This window comes from Bubalus kerabau, chromosome X (assembly GCF_029407905.1).
Source record: "Bubalus kerabau isolate K-KA32 ecotype Philippines breed swamp buffalo chromosome X, PCC_UOA_SB_1v2, whole genome shotgun sequence".
NCBI classification, from domain to species: domain Eukaryota; kingdom Metazoa; phylum Chordata; class Mammalia; order Artiodactyla; family Bovidae; genus Bubalus; species Bubalus kerabau.
In genome coordinates, this window is record NC_073647.1 from 144,902,274 (window position 1) to 144,918,185 (window position 15,912).

The 15,912-nt window shown below is 46.2% G+C and overlaps 1 protein-coding gene across 3 annotated transcripts in view; it reads left to right on the top strand.

Moving 5' to 3' along the window:
• Positions 1-15,912, top strand: part of WWC3 (WWC family member 3) — a 110,545-nt gene that overhangs the window by 67,894 nt on the left and 26,739 nt on the right. For all 3 annotated transcript variants that reach the window (XM_055565111.1, XM_055565112.1, XM_055565113.1), the window contains 3 exons: positions 143-289; positions 2,572-2,645; positions 15,128-15,370. In XM_055565111.1, the coding sequence (XP_055421086.1) occupies positions 143-289; positions 2,572-2,645; positions 15,128-15,370 (464 nt within the window). The remainder of the gene's footprint in view (positions 1-142; positions 290-2,571; positions 2,646-15,127; positions 15,371-15,912) is intronic.

Below are 15,912 nucleotides of genomic sequence, written 5' to 3' on the forward strand. Positions count from 1 at the left end.
GAATCTCATGAGAATGGGGTTGGGGTGGGCCTGCTTTCCAGGAATGAGGCTGCCGACCTGGAATGGAAAGGAAATGACTGCTTGGAAAGGGAAGAGATGCATCGCCATGGCTGTTCAAGTTGCTTGTTCCCTTCTGTTCTAGAGCCTGGCCAAGCTGACTGATGGCTTCAGGAATAGCTGTTCTCTTACCGACCCTCTGCAGGAGTTCCCTCCCGGCGCAGGCGCACTGGGCGAGTCTTTATCTCACCAGTTTTGCGATGCTGGCTCTCAGACTGACATCATAGGCGAGGTATGCTCACCAGGCATTTGGGGGACGGGGGCGGAGAACCAACTATGTCCAGAGAGACAACAAAAGAGCTGCTTTGATGTGGCCATCACCCATTTGTTTAAACTTTCCACTTTCCCTTCAAAAGGGTTTTGGCTTTTGTGCCATTAAGTTTGGAGAAAGAATATGGTTTTTTTACATCCAGGCATCTTGAAGGTTCAGAGGGGCCTGGGAGGCAATTGAATGGCTTATTACCTCTTTCTTCATAAATTAGATTTTTTTTTAAAGGCAGAATGCTTTTGAGAGTTGAGTTTAGCTGTTTTTTTGACAGATATAGGACTCTTTAGAGCATGGATCAGCTAACTTTTTCTGCCAAGGTCCAGATAATTGTTTTAGGCTTTGCCGGCTATGCAGTCTCTGCCACAGTCATCTGTGAATGGGTGAGTGGGGCTTGTTCCACTAAAACTCTATTTACATAAAGAGGTGGTGGGCCACATTCATCCTTTGGGCCGTAGTTCTCTGAGCTCTGGCTTAGACCAGTGATTTTCATCAGCTTTGTGGCTGTGTCACCCTTGGGTTATACTTTGATGCTATTTCCTATTCTTCTAAGAGAATGTCAGGAAATTGAAATTAATTTTGTTTGGGACTTGGAAGAATTTCATAATGCCCCTTTTGATAATTAGTGAAGCCTTGAGTTAGCCACCAAAGCAGAATTGGCAGCCATCATGTGAAGCAGGGCAGTGAATACTTAAAGACACTACTGTTGTACTGTCATTGAGTGAAGTTTTACATTCATTTGTTACAAATGGAAAACCAATTTGTATGGATTCTTTTTCTTAGGGCTCACTAAGTAAAGTTGAAATATCAGTGAAATGCAGAATGCCCTCCTAAAAGTAAATAAATAAAAAGAAACAAAAAGAAGGGAAAACCATTGACTAAAAAACCGTGAGTTTTAAATAATTAACTGATATTTTAAAATGTCAACAAATAGTGCCTCTTTGAGGGGAATATCATATAGGAAATAATGCCTCTGTGTCCTGGATGTCCTGAACTGCCTATTTGCAGTGTTCCCCCTTATTGTTCTCAAAACTACACTTGGGCATTTTGACCAGGTTTAAGACAGAGAAGAATCTGTAAGTTAAAACTGTCTGGCATTTTTGCCTAAAGATTTTGGCATGCGAAGGAAAGAAGTACAATATGTATTGAATTCCATGAATAACTCATTGCTGCTTAACATAAGGTTACAGTTAGAATTTTTAGAGGCTCTTACCTCGTTTGAGAGAAACAGGTAAGATTGAAGGTTCTGTAATGATTTAGGTAAGATTTTCTAAAAAACATCGGGTGGGGAGTGGCTGGTTATACTACTATAATAACTTTAGCAGTAAATTGTCATTATTTATGAGTTTACTGGGGCTGGCCCTGAGTTGACAGCTTCATGACTGTTACTTCGATTTAAGTAGTTGTTTCCATCCTCTTTTGTCAGCTGAGAGGGTCCAGGTACCAGGTTACCTAAGGTTATGTAGCCAGGGAGAGGCAGATCTGGGTTTGAATCAGCAACTGATCCCTAAACCCCTGTGCTTTCTACTACACCTTGTTATTGAAAAATATATCAAAAGGCTTTAACTGTATTAGTTAGCTATTGTTGCATAACAAAACACCCCCAAAACCTAGCTTTTGAAAACAGCACACATTTATTATCTCACACTTGTACTGTGGATCAGGAAACTGTGCTGCATCTTCTGCTTCATGGGCTCTCAGGAAACTGTAATCAAGGTATTAGCTAGGGTTGCAGTCTCATCAGAAAGCTTGATTGGGGAGGGTTTACTTCCAGGCTTACATGATTGTTCTCAAGATTCAGTTCCTCACTGATTGTTGGACTGAGAGCTTCTGTTCCTTACTGTGTGAACCTCTCCAGAACGGCAGCTTGCTTCATCACAGCATGCATGTACTACACAAGTTGGGATGAATTTTGTTTGCATTTGTATGAACTTTGAGGAATTCTCTATTTCTTTTCAAACTTAATTTGCTGTGGGAATTACAAAATAGACAAGTGTACTTCCACTATTTAAAAAAAAATCCGCCAGTGTTGGAACAACCAAAGTCTTACCAGTCACATTCCCAACTCCCGATTACCAGAGGTGGCAGCTGTTATTGGTGTGTTTCCTTCCAGACCTTTGAAAAATGGACTTTGGAAGGTGAATTAAAATATTCTTCATTGCTGCTGGAAGTTTAAGTGAATTTTCTCTTTTGAAAATGGGTTTTTAACATGTCTCCCCCCTTGTTTATCTTCCTTCTGTTCCAAAAAGTTCATCTTTGATGATAAAACAAGGCTTGTGGATCGAGTCAGGCTTAACTGGCAGTATGAGGAAGCCAGAAAGAGGTAAGAAGCTCCTTTTTCAAACCTTGCCTTCTCCTTATTTCCTTTCTCCTGTGGGAAGAGGTTTTATGGAGTTTCAATGTGTGATTTATCCACATCTTACCAGAAAGCAATGTCTGATAGAGTATAGAATTAAGACTCTTCAGTTTATGTGTAGCTTTTGAACACATGTGACAGAATTTCACATGCATTTAAAATGGGAACTTCTCAATATTGCAAACTGTTATAAAGATGGGATATAATAAAAATAGAGACTTTTCGGGCTCTCTTTATCCTCTCAGGGAATTCAGAACTCCCTCCTTCCCTGCCTTCTAACTGAGCATCAGTCCCTCAGACCAGCTTAAGCATAACTGTTTTTTTTTTTTTTTTATATATGTGGCATCTCATTCCATAGATTAACAACAAAAGCCATGTATCTTGGTTTCAAAGACAGTTTAATAAGGATTAGGTCAATGAGTGACAGCAGTACCTAATCTATGTCATTCTGATGGAGAGAACTGAAACATAATCGTGTCTGTTAACCTGTGTTGTAGGTGACCTGCCTTCTGCAAATTGAGGCTTGACCTTGTTTGTGTGTTTCAAAATGTATCTCTCCCTCCTTCTTCTCTCTGTCCCTCCCTCCCGGTCTCAGCCAGGATTCATGGGCAGGACCACCAGGTGGGCTGTTATCCTCGCAGGCAGTGTTTTGTTTAAATTTATTTTATTGGGCCGTGTCGGGTCTCAGTGGCGGTGCACAGGCTTCTCTCCAGTTGTGGCACATGGACTCAGTGGTTACGGTGCATGGGCTTAGTGACTCTCTCTTGTGCCTTCTGAAAAGAGTCTTAAATCCAAGCTGTTCCAAAATCTGGGCTTCGGGAAGCCATGGTGCCTGTCTTTTTCAAGAAGTTTCTTTAGTCACATATGAACTGCTGTGCTGGGGGTGGAGGAAGAGGAGCGAATGCCAAGCAGGTCGAGGGCGTCCATTCTGGAAGCTAAATAGTTGGGTTTGCTCAGTATACTGTATCATTCAGGGATGTCTAGAAATCCGCTTCATGGCCTTTTTAGCAAATGTAAAAATAGCATCCAAAGCAGATCATCTGACTCCCCGCTGGAGGGCCGGCTGGAGATGACCCAGCCTCTGCTCGGAGCCCCTCTGCCTGATCCTCCTGGCTCTTGCTCTGCAAGATGCAGTGGTATGCTCAAATGGGGGCACTGCACTTCCCCATGGACCACTTCCCCGGCCTCAGGCATCCACTCTCTGGAGCTTGCTGGTGGCATTTGTCCGATGCTGTTGTCTCAATATTGAGAATATTGTCTCAATAGTCCTCTGCTCCTTGCATGTTTCTGCTGCACCGTGTGGGTGTTGGAATTCACTGCGTTGTATTAAACCACAGAAACTTGATGGGTGCTGTACTTAACGTAATTGTTACTGTTTGGCTGTGACATTTACCAGCCATAGCAAGGGATATTCTGGTTTTCTAGACATGATATTGGTACAGAGTGAGTAATCTTTTAAATATCGAGATAATAACATTTGGGCGGAAAGTCCAGGATTTAAGAGCATTCTTCAGGGGAGGACACTGTACTTCATCAGTGTCTTTTAAAGGAGAGGAGTATCTCAGGGTCACCAGAACCTTGTTAGGAAAGGCAGCACAGTTGCAGAGGAGGGTCCTGTCCCCAGCGTGTCGACCTTTGTGGAAAAGTAAGGGCTTCTCCGGAGAAGGCAATGGCACCCTACTCCAGGACTCTTGCCTGGAGAATCCCATGGACGGAGGAGCGTGTTAGGCTGCAGTCCATGGGGTCGCGAAGAGTCGGACACGACTGAACGACTTCACTTTCACTTTTCACTTTCATGCCTTGGAGAAGGAAATGGCAACCCACTCCAGAGTTCTTGCCTGGAGAATCCCAGGGACGGCGGAGCCTGGTAGGCTGCCGTCTATGGGGTCACACAGAGTAGGACTGAAGCGACTTAGCAGGAGCAGCAGCAGCAGCAGGGGCTTCTCCAAAGTGCCTTTCTGAGCTGCCTTGGCCACATTTAGAGATGCAAGATCTGTTGCAAGGACATGCCAGGTTGGATCACAATTGTTCTTTCCCCACTAGAATAGTGGTTCCCACTGGGGCAGGGAGTGAGGGAGGGGTGCAATGGTGGGAACCCCCCCTACTCCCGGTGGGCTTCTGGCCACATTTACAGATGTCAGCAGTTGTCATAGCTCTAGAAGAGGCACCAATGGCATCAAGTGGGGAGAGACCAGAGAACCCTCCGGCCCCCGTGTCACTAGTGCTGGAGGATTGTGCTGTCTCAGCAGGTCCACATCTGCCTCATTTCCATATGGGCGACCCCAGCAGCTTCCTGCACACCAGGCAGCCATGGGCAGAGAAGCTGCCAGGGGTGGGTGGGGGCTGGGAGACTGTACTTCTGACCGGCACCTGCCCTGTTCACAGACATGGCGTGGTTTATGTGAGGCCATAAGGACATATAAACTCCCCCACAGCTAGCAGACATTGTGAGGACCTCAGTGAGTCTTCCTGGGGGTGGAGATAACCCCAGATAGTACCTGCGGGGTGTGTGCCTGCATGCACGCACGCTGCATATATGTATAGACACACAGGGTTCAAAAGCATGTACAAATCTGCTTGTATGTCTATGTACACATGTAACATGTATGCTTGCATTTATTTGTGTGTATATATAGGGCTTCCTTGGTAACTCAGACAGTAAAGAATCTGCCTGCAATGCAGGAGACCTGGGTTTGATGCCTGGGTTGGGAAGTTGCCCTGTAGGAGGGCATGGCAATCCACTCCAGGATTCTTGCCTGTAGAACCTCATGGACAGAGGAGCCTGGCGGGCTACAGTCCATGGGGTCACAGAGTCGGACACGATTTAGCATATATATACCTGTGTGTTTTCCTGCTTGTTTTTATTACATAAATAATACATGAATACATTGCTTTTGTCAAAGATGCAATCAGTAGAGACCTCCCATCTTAACCTCCTCTCTAATCCTGCCACCCACCATTAATGATTTGGTGTGAAACCTTCCAGGTTTTATGTAAACATTTAAGTAAATGAAGCTCAATGTAGTTAAATCTAGTATATGATGCATAGCTTTTCTAATGATTACAACCATCCTCTCTGGATGGACATCTTGATGATTCCATTTTTTTTCTTTTCACAAATAGCGCACATCTATGTATAGGCCTGTTTCCTTGGACAGATACTTAGCAAGTAAACATATGGGTCTAAAGACCTTTATGTTGGAAGTTCTGATCGGTCCCACCGAATTGTCTTCCAAAATGACGTACACACTTTACCCTGCCATCAGTAGCAATGGAGAGCCCTGATTTCTGTGTCTCCTCATCCTGGTTAAATACCAGCATTCTTCGTACATTTTTTTGGAGTCGTGAACAAAGACATTCTGTGAGTTGTCACGTCCTTCCCTGGTGAAGGATGCAGGGAATGGTGCACTGATGGTGCAGATCAGCATACTTTCAGTTATTTAAATTGCCGGGTCTGAATTGTTTTTGCAGACAAGCACTCCTTTCACAACATGTTAGATTCCATCAGTCCCTAAGGGATGGGGGTGGCCCCCCAGGGGATGTTTTTGGCTCTCGTGACTGGAGAGAGGGCACTTCTGGCATCCCATGTGGGGACCCCAAGGATATTGCTCAACAACCCACAATACCCAGGACAGTCCCCCCAGCAAAGACTCGGATGGCCCAGAGTTTCTTGCTGCCTTCAAGAAATCTGACTCTTGGGCTTCTTATCTTGCTCCGAAATCCCTACTGTGTGTGGCAAGACCCAAGGGCAAGTCTTCTACTGACTCAAGGCCTGTTCCAGCCATGCTGGCCCCCTCGGTGTTCCTCACACATATTGGGCCTAACACCTGTCAGGCACACTCCTGATTTAGTGCTGGAGGTTGGCACAGTAATGGCCGCTGAGATGTCCATATCCTAATCCCTAGAACCCGTGACTCTGTTGCTTTCCTTAGCAGAAGGAGCTTTGCAGATGGCCTCAAGTTAGAGATCTGGGGGTGGGGAGATGATGCTGGATCACCTCGATGGTAGCCGTTTAGTCACTCAGTCGTGTCCAACTCTTTGCGACCCCATGGACTGTAGCTCACCAGGCTTCTCTGTCCGTGGGATTCTCCAGGCAAGAATACTGGAGTGGGTTGCCATGCCCTTCTTCAGGGGATCTTCCCGACCCAGGGTTCGGACCCGGGTCTGCACATTGCAGGCAGATTCTTTACCATCTGAGTCACCAGGGATTACCTCGATAGGCTCAGTGTAATCCCAAGGGTCCTTAGAAGAAGGAGAAGCAGAGAAGGAGATGTGAGGATGGATGCAGAGATCAGAGTGATGCAGGCCTGTGAGCCAAGGAAAGTGAGCAGCCCCTAGAAACCACTGCAAAATATATTCTTCCCTTGAGCCCCCAGAAGAATCACAACCCTGTCACTCATTGTTGACTTCTGTCATCTGGAACTGTAAGGTCTACGGCCATACCACCCCAAATGTGCCCGATCTCATCTAATCTCGGAAGTTAAGCAGAGTCGGGCCTGGTTAGTACTTGGATGGGACTGTAAGGTAGTGATATGTGTTGTTGTAAGCCTCCCAAGTTTGTGATCATTTGTTACAGACATGAAAGGCAAGTAACACAGTACCCTTGGCCCCTGCTGTTTCCTCTGCCTGCAATGGGATACTTGGCCTCAAAGGGTCATGTGGCCTCTGCTCTCCTTCCACTCACTGTCAGAGACACTTTTCTCATCATTCTGAATAAAGGATCACTCCCATCCACCACCCCATTACCCTGATTCTCCCAGCAAATGTAACCAGCTAACCTGCTCTATACTTTATGCATGTGCCTGTTAAGTCTCTTCAGTCATGTCCAACTCTTTGGGATCCCACGGGCTGCAGCCCGCCAGGCTCTTCTGTCCATGGGATTTTCCAGGCAAGAATACTGGAGTGGGTTGCCATGCCTTCCTCCCCAGGATCTTCCCAACCTAGGGATCAAATCTGCATCTCTTGTGTCTTCTGCATTGGCAGGCGGGTTCTTTACCACTAGCACCACCTACGGAGCCCATACTTTATGTGTTTGCTTTTTTTTATTGTTTGTTTTTCCCTGCAAGAATGGAAACCTCATGAGGGCAGAAATTTTTGTCCAGTTAGCTCATGACTATAATTCCAGCAACTAAGTGTCTGGTGAATATTTACTGAAAGAGTAAACAGGGGTCCCCTTAGATCACACATGCTCTTTGACCTTCACCCCTATGAACAGGCGGGTGGAAGGAATTCTTGGACCCAGGTCAGCGCCAGGTCAGCTGCTCTGCTCCTGGCTCCTGCCCCCAAAACCCTCGTCCTGGTATGAGCCTTGGGCTAATTCCCCTGGATTTACAAGAAGAAAAGGCCTTTAGACATGCATGCCCTTGGGGATCTCATGGAGGCGGGTCATGGTCTGTTCATTTCAGAAACTGTTCACATGACACGTTATCGCTCCCAGCTCAGCTTGTGGTTCCTGGGCTTTCGTGGTCATTCAGAAGGGCTTGTCGTCATGGACCACCCCGTCATGAATCCTCCTCTTGGGTGTTGGAAAAAACAGCTTTGGAGCTGGGCCCTGAGGGATGTTGGAATTCCGGCTGCCCTTATGTTGAGGAAGAGCTTTCTCAATCAAGGGGGCGCAGGGATCAGGGCGGAGAGTTGTATAATTGCAAGTTTCTTAGGGAGCAGGGGAGAACAACCCCAGAGAGAGTTCTCTGAGGCTCACTTTATGGTCAAGGATCACTTAGGCTGTAGATCTTGATATTTGATAGTTAGTTCGGTGCTTTCATTGGAGCTTCACCTGCTTAAAAACATCCTTGAGGCATTCTTCTGGTTGCCAGGCTGTACCCCACGAAGATTAGCTTCCTTCCCCTCTGTAAAACCTCCTGGGCTTTGCCACTTCTAAATGGGGAAAAGCTGATGCCTTGATGTTTTTCCTTGTATATCTAGGTTCGCGATTCTTTCTCAGAGCTGGGAAATCATCAAAAGACAATAAATGTTCTGTACAATGAGGGGTTTCATGTCTCTTCAGATTTAAAGGAAGTTTATAGAAGCAGAACTCATAATTCCAAACGATGGTATGATTTCTAGAGAATTCTTTAGACCAGACCACCACTGTCATGGTGACTAGTTTTGTTTTCAACTCTGGGTCATGTGTGCTCAGTCACTCAGTCGTGTCCAACTCTTTGCAGACCCATGGACTGTAGCCCACCAGGCTCTTCTGTCCATGGGATTCTCCAGGCAAGGATATTGGAGTGGGTTGCCATTTCCTCCTTCAAGGGAATCTTTCCGGCCCAGGGATCGATTCTGTGTCTCTTGCGTTTCCTGCATTGGCAGGTGGATTCTTTACCACTTGGGAAGCCCTCTAGGTCATGTGAAATATATCCCAACAACTGTTTCTTCCTTTTCCTTCAGGAACATCACTTTGGTTCCCAAGGCAGACCTTACAATAGGAATATTTTCACACTATTGGTTAAAAACTTGAGAGAATTTTTCAAAGCCAGTTTGGAGGAACAAGTCTTCTTGAAGCAATCCTGATGACGCAGATGGCTCCTTATTTTTAACCTAAGAGTGCTTGTTCCAGAACTGTGCACAAACTGTAGCTGTTTCCATAGAAACACTTGCCGTCCTGATAGGAACAAAACATTCGGCCCGGCCTGTGTCTCCGTGTCTCAGTGTTTGCTGCCAGGACGGGTCCTGTGCCGTTGCTGATGGAGCGTTAGGATTCCAGCTGAATTCGATCAGTCCCTTGGATTTTCCCTTCAGTTCTCCAGTGACCGTGTATCTGAGTTTGGGAGTAGGGCACGGCTGTGAGAGACAAAGGAAACAGGCCAAGAGAAAGAAACCTGGAGACCATCTGCTTTCCATTTAAAGAAGTCATTCTGAAGCTCTGTTTGTTCAGAGGGGATAAGATGTGAGGGCAGGGAGGGGTGTTGGGGTGTTTGTAGGCCCATCTTTTTTTAAATAAATTTTTAAAAGATTATTTATTTTTGGCTGAGCTGGGTCTTCGTTACTGCATGGACTTTTTCTCTAGTTGTGGCAAGCGGGGCTACTCTTTGTTGTGATGCATGGCTTCTCCTGGCGGCTTCTCCTGTTGCAGAGCACGGGCTCTAGGTACATGGGCTCAGTAGTTGTAGCACACAGCCTTAGTTGCTCCGCAGCACGTGGGACCTTCCTGGACCAGGGATGAAACTCATGACCTCTGCCTTCACAGGCAGATTCCCAACCACGAGCCCACCAGGGAACATAGGCCCTTCTTATGCCACACGGTCTAGATTCAGACTCCCTGAGTTTCCAGTATAAAGAGTCGAGCTGAATGGACACTAGTTGACCAATATTTAGTTCATTGAGGTAAAGTGATTTCACTGTCCATATGACTCAGATCCCAGATGAGACTGTGGTGGACTTTTGATTTCCATTTAAATAGATATTTGCAGAAAGAAAACTAAAGAGAGAAAACATAAGAAGCATCAAGTCTATAGCTGTAATTGACATCTGAAGGCACGAGACTCTAACCTGGCACCATGTCCTAGAACGTGGCATTGGGTCCATCATGTCCCCTCACCCTGAGTCAGGGCTGTGGCTGGCCTGGAGTTCCATTTCTGTTCCAGAAAGTGGCAGTATTTTAGGAACGTGCAAAATTATATCGTAGGTCCCAGAGTTGAGGTATAAATTCAAAGAACTGGGGATTACTCTGAATATGTAAAATATGCCTCAAAACTGTGCAATATTAAAAGCGCATTTTCTTCTTTGAAAAATGCAAGTCATATTTAAGATTTCCACATGAATCGTGAGGGTCCGAGCAGTTTCTGCCACATAAATGCAGGTTTCCATTCATGGTTTAATGGTGCCTGGGTTGTAACAGTAAAGGTGTTTGGGCAAAAATAGTAAGGGAAAAATGATTCATATTTGACTTCTGTCTACATTAGGCCTGTTCAGGGGGTGAAATTTAGAAATCATACGATAAACATGAGACCGGAATGCTTGACTGAGGACTTGCTTTCATTTCTTGACTATTCTGTGCACAGGGACGTGTGTCTTAAAGCCTTTAAAAGGCATTTGTGAGAGGATATATATAGGCTATAAAAGGGATTACCTATCAAAAATAAAAATCAGTAAACTCAGCTGACTCTCAAGGAAAAAACAAACCCTCACCAGTTTTAAATTGATCTTGATTCTCTTTGAAAATGAACTTGGGCAGTTCCCTGGCAGTCCATTAGTTAGGATTATGTGCTCTCACTGCCATGGTCCTGTGTTCAATCCCTGATTGGGGAATTAAGATCCCACAAGCCACACAGTGCAGCCAAAAAAAAAAAAAAAAATAAAAGGACTTGGAAAAGTTTCTTTTTTTGCAAATTTTAATTGTGACCTCGCTTTGTTTCCTTATATTTCATTTCACTGAGAAAATATGGTAGAAAATAGCCTTTCTGGAAATGGTTTTCCCTTTATTTCTGGAATTTGGAATGATGGTGCTTGCAAGAGTGGGGTTCCAATTCCGCACTGCATATCAGCTACTGGGTGTGCATATAGAAGGGACATCAGAACTGTACATTTGTTATTTAGCCTGAGGTAGAAGGTCTCTTGGATCCATTAATCCTAACACAGGAAGGGTCTGCCTGGCAGATGCTCTTTTCTGGGCCAGCAGCACGGTACACAAGGCTTATCATTTTAAAGGTAAAGCCATCCTGCCTCTTCTGCGGCAAATATTCAAGACACCACTTGTACAAGAAATGTACAAGAAGGAATTCTTCTAGCATTCTTGGTTCCCGGTACACACAGACAGATACATGCTTCTTTCAGCCTGGCTAAGAGCAGACCCCCAAAATGTCTAACTCCAGATTATGGATCTAGACAAAGAAATTACACTTTTTAGTCTATTCCAGTCAGCATCCCTTGTGGCTCAGACAATAAAGAATCTGCCTGCAATGCAGGAAACCTGGGTTTGATTCCTGGTTCGGGAATATCCCCTGGAGAAGGGAATGGCAACCCACTCCAGTATTCTTGCCTGGAGAATTCCATAGACAGAGGAGCCTGGTGGGCTACAGTCCATGGGGTTGCAAAGAGTCAAACACAACTGAGCGACTAACACACACAATATATGCCAGTATTCCTCTAGATTCATAGGGAGCTCTGCAGTGATTTGCAGTGCTATGAAATTTAATTATTAAAAAAAAAAAGCAATAAACCTCGTTCTTAAGCACAGTGTGCTCATCTAGTGCTCAGTACAGCCCAAACAACCTTGCCAGGTAGGTTACATTAAGTCAGCTTCACCCAAATTGTTTCTGCTACTGAAGTCACCCCTCACCATATGTCCATACAGTTTTTTCTTGCGAGCTCTGGAAAGTTACAGTACACTGTTTAATTCTGGTTACTGTACTATTTCTTTTATGCTCACAGTGGACAGACCTTTGGAAATCTGCCCTTTGCCTCTCTTTCCTCTCGTAATTCAGTTTTTCCTTTGTTCTGATAGTGGATATTACCTGGGGGCTTCCCTGGTGGCTCGGATGGTAAAGAATCTGCCTGCAATGCAGGAGACATGGATTCTATCCCTGTGTTGGGAAGATCCCCTGGAGAAGGAAATGGCAACCCACTCCAGTATTCTTGCCTGGAGAATCCCATGGACAGAGGAGTCTGGTGGACTACAGTCCATGGGGCTGCAAAGAGTTAGACACGACTGAGTCACTTGAGATTTTCCTGGAAAAAGCAGGATTATCTAGGATTGGATCTCCACTCACCCTCAGCAACTTGAATCCCCATGCAGTGGTGGCTAACCTGGAGCTGGCCAATGCAAATGGAATCTTGATCTCCTCACATGTTAACTTCAGAAAACTCAAAAGGAGTGCTTTTTAAAATATGTGTGCTTGTAGTATGAGAATTATTATTATATATGACCAGGTAATACTGATAACTTTACTTGGGCTCAAATAGGCTTTCCTGTGTACATTGAAATGAAAAATTATGAGGACCCAATGGATTTGCTCTTTGTACATCTCTTTTATATTTATTCCTTACCTTTGACTTGGCTTGATCTACAGTAGAATATTCCAAAAATTTCGCTGGGTCTAATGTCTGATTTGGTGCTAATTTATGGGTCTGCTTGGAGTGCTTCCTTGGACTTCAGTTATATGACTGCCATAAATTTTAATTACACTAATTAGAGAGAGGTAGATGCTTAAGCCCAGTTGGATTCCTGACCCTTTTGAGCTGCATCTGTCATTAGTTTTTTCAGTGACATGGTTTGGCACCATTTTCCAACACATTTGCAGGAAATTGGTCTTATGTTAGAAAAGAATTTGCCTAATAAAGCTACTGACATTCAGCTATTTTCTTTACCTTCTTGGGGAACTGGGCTTGAGTAAAACGTGTGCATTTAAACTATAACTTATATACTCTTTTCTTTTCATGACTGTGGATTTTCTAATTGGTTTGGTGCTTGAAGAAGGTTGTTGTTGCTCAGCCATGTCTGACTCTTTGTGACCCCATGGACTGTAGCATGCCAGGCTTCCCTGTCCTTCACCATCTCCTGGAGCTTGCTCAAACTCACATCCATTGAATCAATGAACCCATCCAACCATCTCACCTTCTGTCTGTGGTCCCCTTCTCCTCCTGCCCTCAATCTTTCCCAGCATCAGGGTCTTTTCCAATGAGTTGGCTTTTCGCATCAGGTAGCCAAAGTGTTGGAGCTCCAGCGTCTTCACTTGAAGAAGGCGCCTTGGCCAATCCTTTTGTCAGATTGACTAGTCTCATGCTCACGTCTAGTTCATGAGCAGCTCAGACTGGTACAAGGATATCCCACAGACCTTAACACATGGGCCAATGCCAGTTGACTGTCAGTATCTGTGAGGAAGCACAGTGTTGAGATGGATTCTGAAGTCTGGACCCAGCAAGGACACGAGCTTCTATTTATGATATGTGTCCTGAGCACCAAATGGGACAGTCTCAAAAGCACTCTTGCCTTTCTCATTTTAGTGAGGATCATCCTATCCCTGCCTGATGGAAGCCCTAAGAGCTCCAAGGACAGTTTGCATTCTCCAGACCAGGCTAGGGTGCCTGAAAAGCAGCAGGTGTCACACTTGGGCAAGAAGCACCTAGGAGGGCTTGTCAAAACCCAGGTTGCCCCACTCCATCTGCAGAGCATGGTGTTCAGCAGATCTGGGGTGGGACCTGAAATTTGCATTTGTAACGAGCTCCCAGGTGATACTGAGGCTGACTCGGGGACCCCACTTTGAGAACCACTGTCTTGAGGCTAGAGGACTGAGTGCACCTGCCACTTAGCTGCCCTCACAGCTCTCTGTGACCTCAGAGACGTCATTGGATTTAGTTTTGGGCCCATGTGCCAATCTCTGTCCGGCACAGGGCTGGCTTCTGGTCAGGTCTGCAAATCCTTCTTTCTGCCCAGAAGCCACCCTCATCTTGAGCCACATATAAACGTAAAGGGCTTAAAACATCATGCTCCTGCTTTTAAGGATGCTCTAAAAACACGGACCACGTCTCTTTCACTTCCTCTGCCTTCAGCACAACCTCAGGACACTAGTCTGTCTGCCCAGTGGGCCTGCGGGCCATTTGGGTGCACAGGGTAGGGGTGACGAGAGCTGTATTTCTGCAGCTTAAGGGTTACCCTGCACCACATCCAGGATCACTGCGACTTGACTCCCATTCTTTCATATACTTGCTGGCATATTCATTCTCCGTTTCACGTGTTTAGCTTTGGTTGAGTACCTGCTCTCTGCCAGGCATTTTGAATGTCCTGCATGGTCAAGGCCTATGGCACTCTTGAGGATCCCATGAGGGGTGTGATTCTCTTCTGGGTTTTCTCAAGGTGGGCTCTGCAGCTAGGTGCACAGAGAAGGCAGGCGGCCAGAAGCATCTCTTGTGCATCTAGCACGGTGTTTAGCTACTGATGAGGGAGGGGGTGCTGAGAGAAATGAGCTGGCTCTGTCTCGTTCCAAAACAGCACACATAGGAAGCAATGCTAGTCACATGGGTGAATTGGGGTCTTCTTTGGAACAAACATGCGTGTGTGCTCAGTTGGCTTCAGTCGTGTCCAACTCTGTGACCCCATGGACTGTAGCCCGCCAGGCTCCTCTGTCCATGAGACTCTGCAGGCAAAAATACTGGAGCGGGTTGCCATGCACTCCTCCAGGGAATCTTCCCAACCCAGGGATCAAACCCAGGTCTCCCGCAATGGCAGGTGATTCTTTTAACACTGAGCCACCTGGGAAGCCCTGCAACAAACATCCTTACTGTCATCCCAAATCTCGTAGGCCAGGGCAGATGATGCAAAGGGCTTCCACGTTGGGTTCGTTCCACCTCACTTCCAGATCCCTTATTTGTGCCATGTGAGGTTGACTCAGTGCAGTCATTCCGCTATTGGTTAGAGTGAGTTTCTAGAATCTGCGTGATGGTGCTGAGACTGTGTAAAGATGTGTGTGTTTCATCAAGTTCGTGGATCTTCCCGTGTCCGTCTTTTGCAGAGTCTCGAACATCCAGCAGCAGCTGGCCCAGCTGGAGAACGAGTCGTGGCCGGGCCTGGCTGAGGCTGACAGGGACCGGCTGCAGCTCGTCAAGGAGAAGGAGGCCCTGCTTCAAGAGCTACAGCTCATCATCCAGCAGAGGCGGCCGGCAGAGGACGTGGTGAGACTGGAGGAGGAGCGGCGGCGCCTGGAGGAGGAGATCCAGCGTGCCCGGGCGACGTCCATGCAGGGCGCCACCGAAAGGTGGGCAGGTAGCGCCGGAGGAGCGGCTGGCAAAGCCAGATTGCACGGCTGCACGTGGTCACTGATTGCTCCAGCAGCTACTGCCTGGTGGAAGGTGGATGGAGCATGTACCTGCCCGTCCTCCAGGGGTGCCAGCTCTGCTCAGGGCTCCAAAACTCCTGGTCCCTGTTCACAAGTTGGAGACGGTCGAGAAGGGGATGGAGGAGGGAAGAAGACTGGGGAACCCATGACTTAGACCCTGCCTGCTCCCGCTGCAGGTGCCAGGTGCCCCACCCCTGTATTTTCAGGACATTGTCCTTACCCACCCCATAGGAAAAATTTAGAGAGAAAACTACCTCCCACACTTGGGCAGTGGCTTTTTTATTTTGGGCTTAATCTTTGAATTCTGTAGATGTTAGAATTTCATATGGTTTTGCCTGGAAGAGGGCTTAAAAATGAGGGACTCTGATTTGTTCCAGGGAATTGCAGTAGATTACGGCATGCTGGGCATTTGTATCCATCTTCTAGTCTAGTCTCCATCTATTTGTTCATCCACCCACACC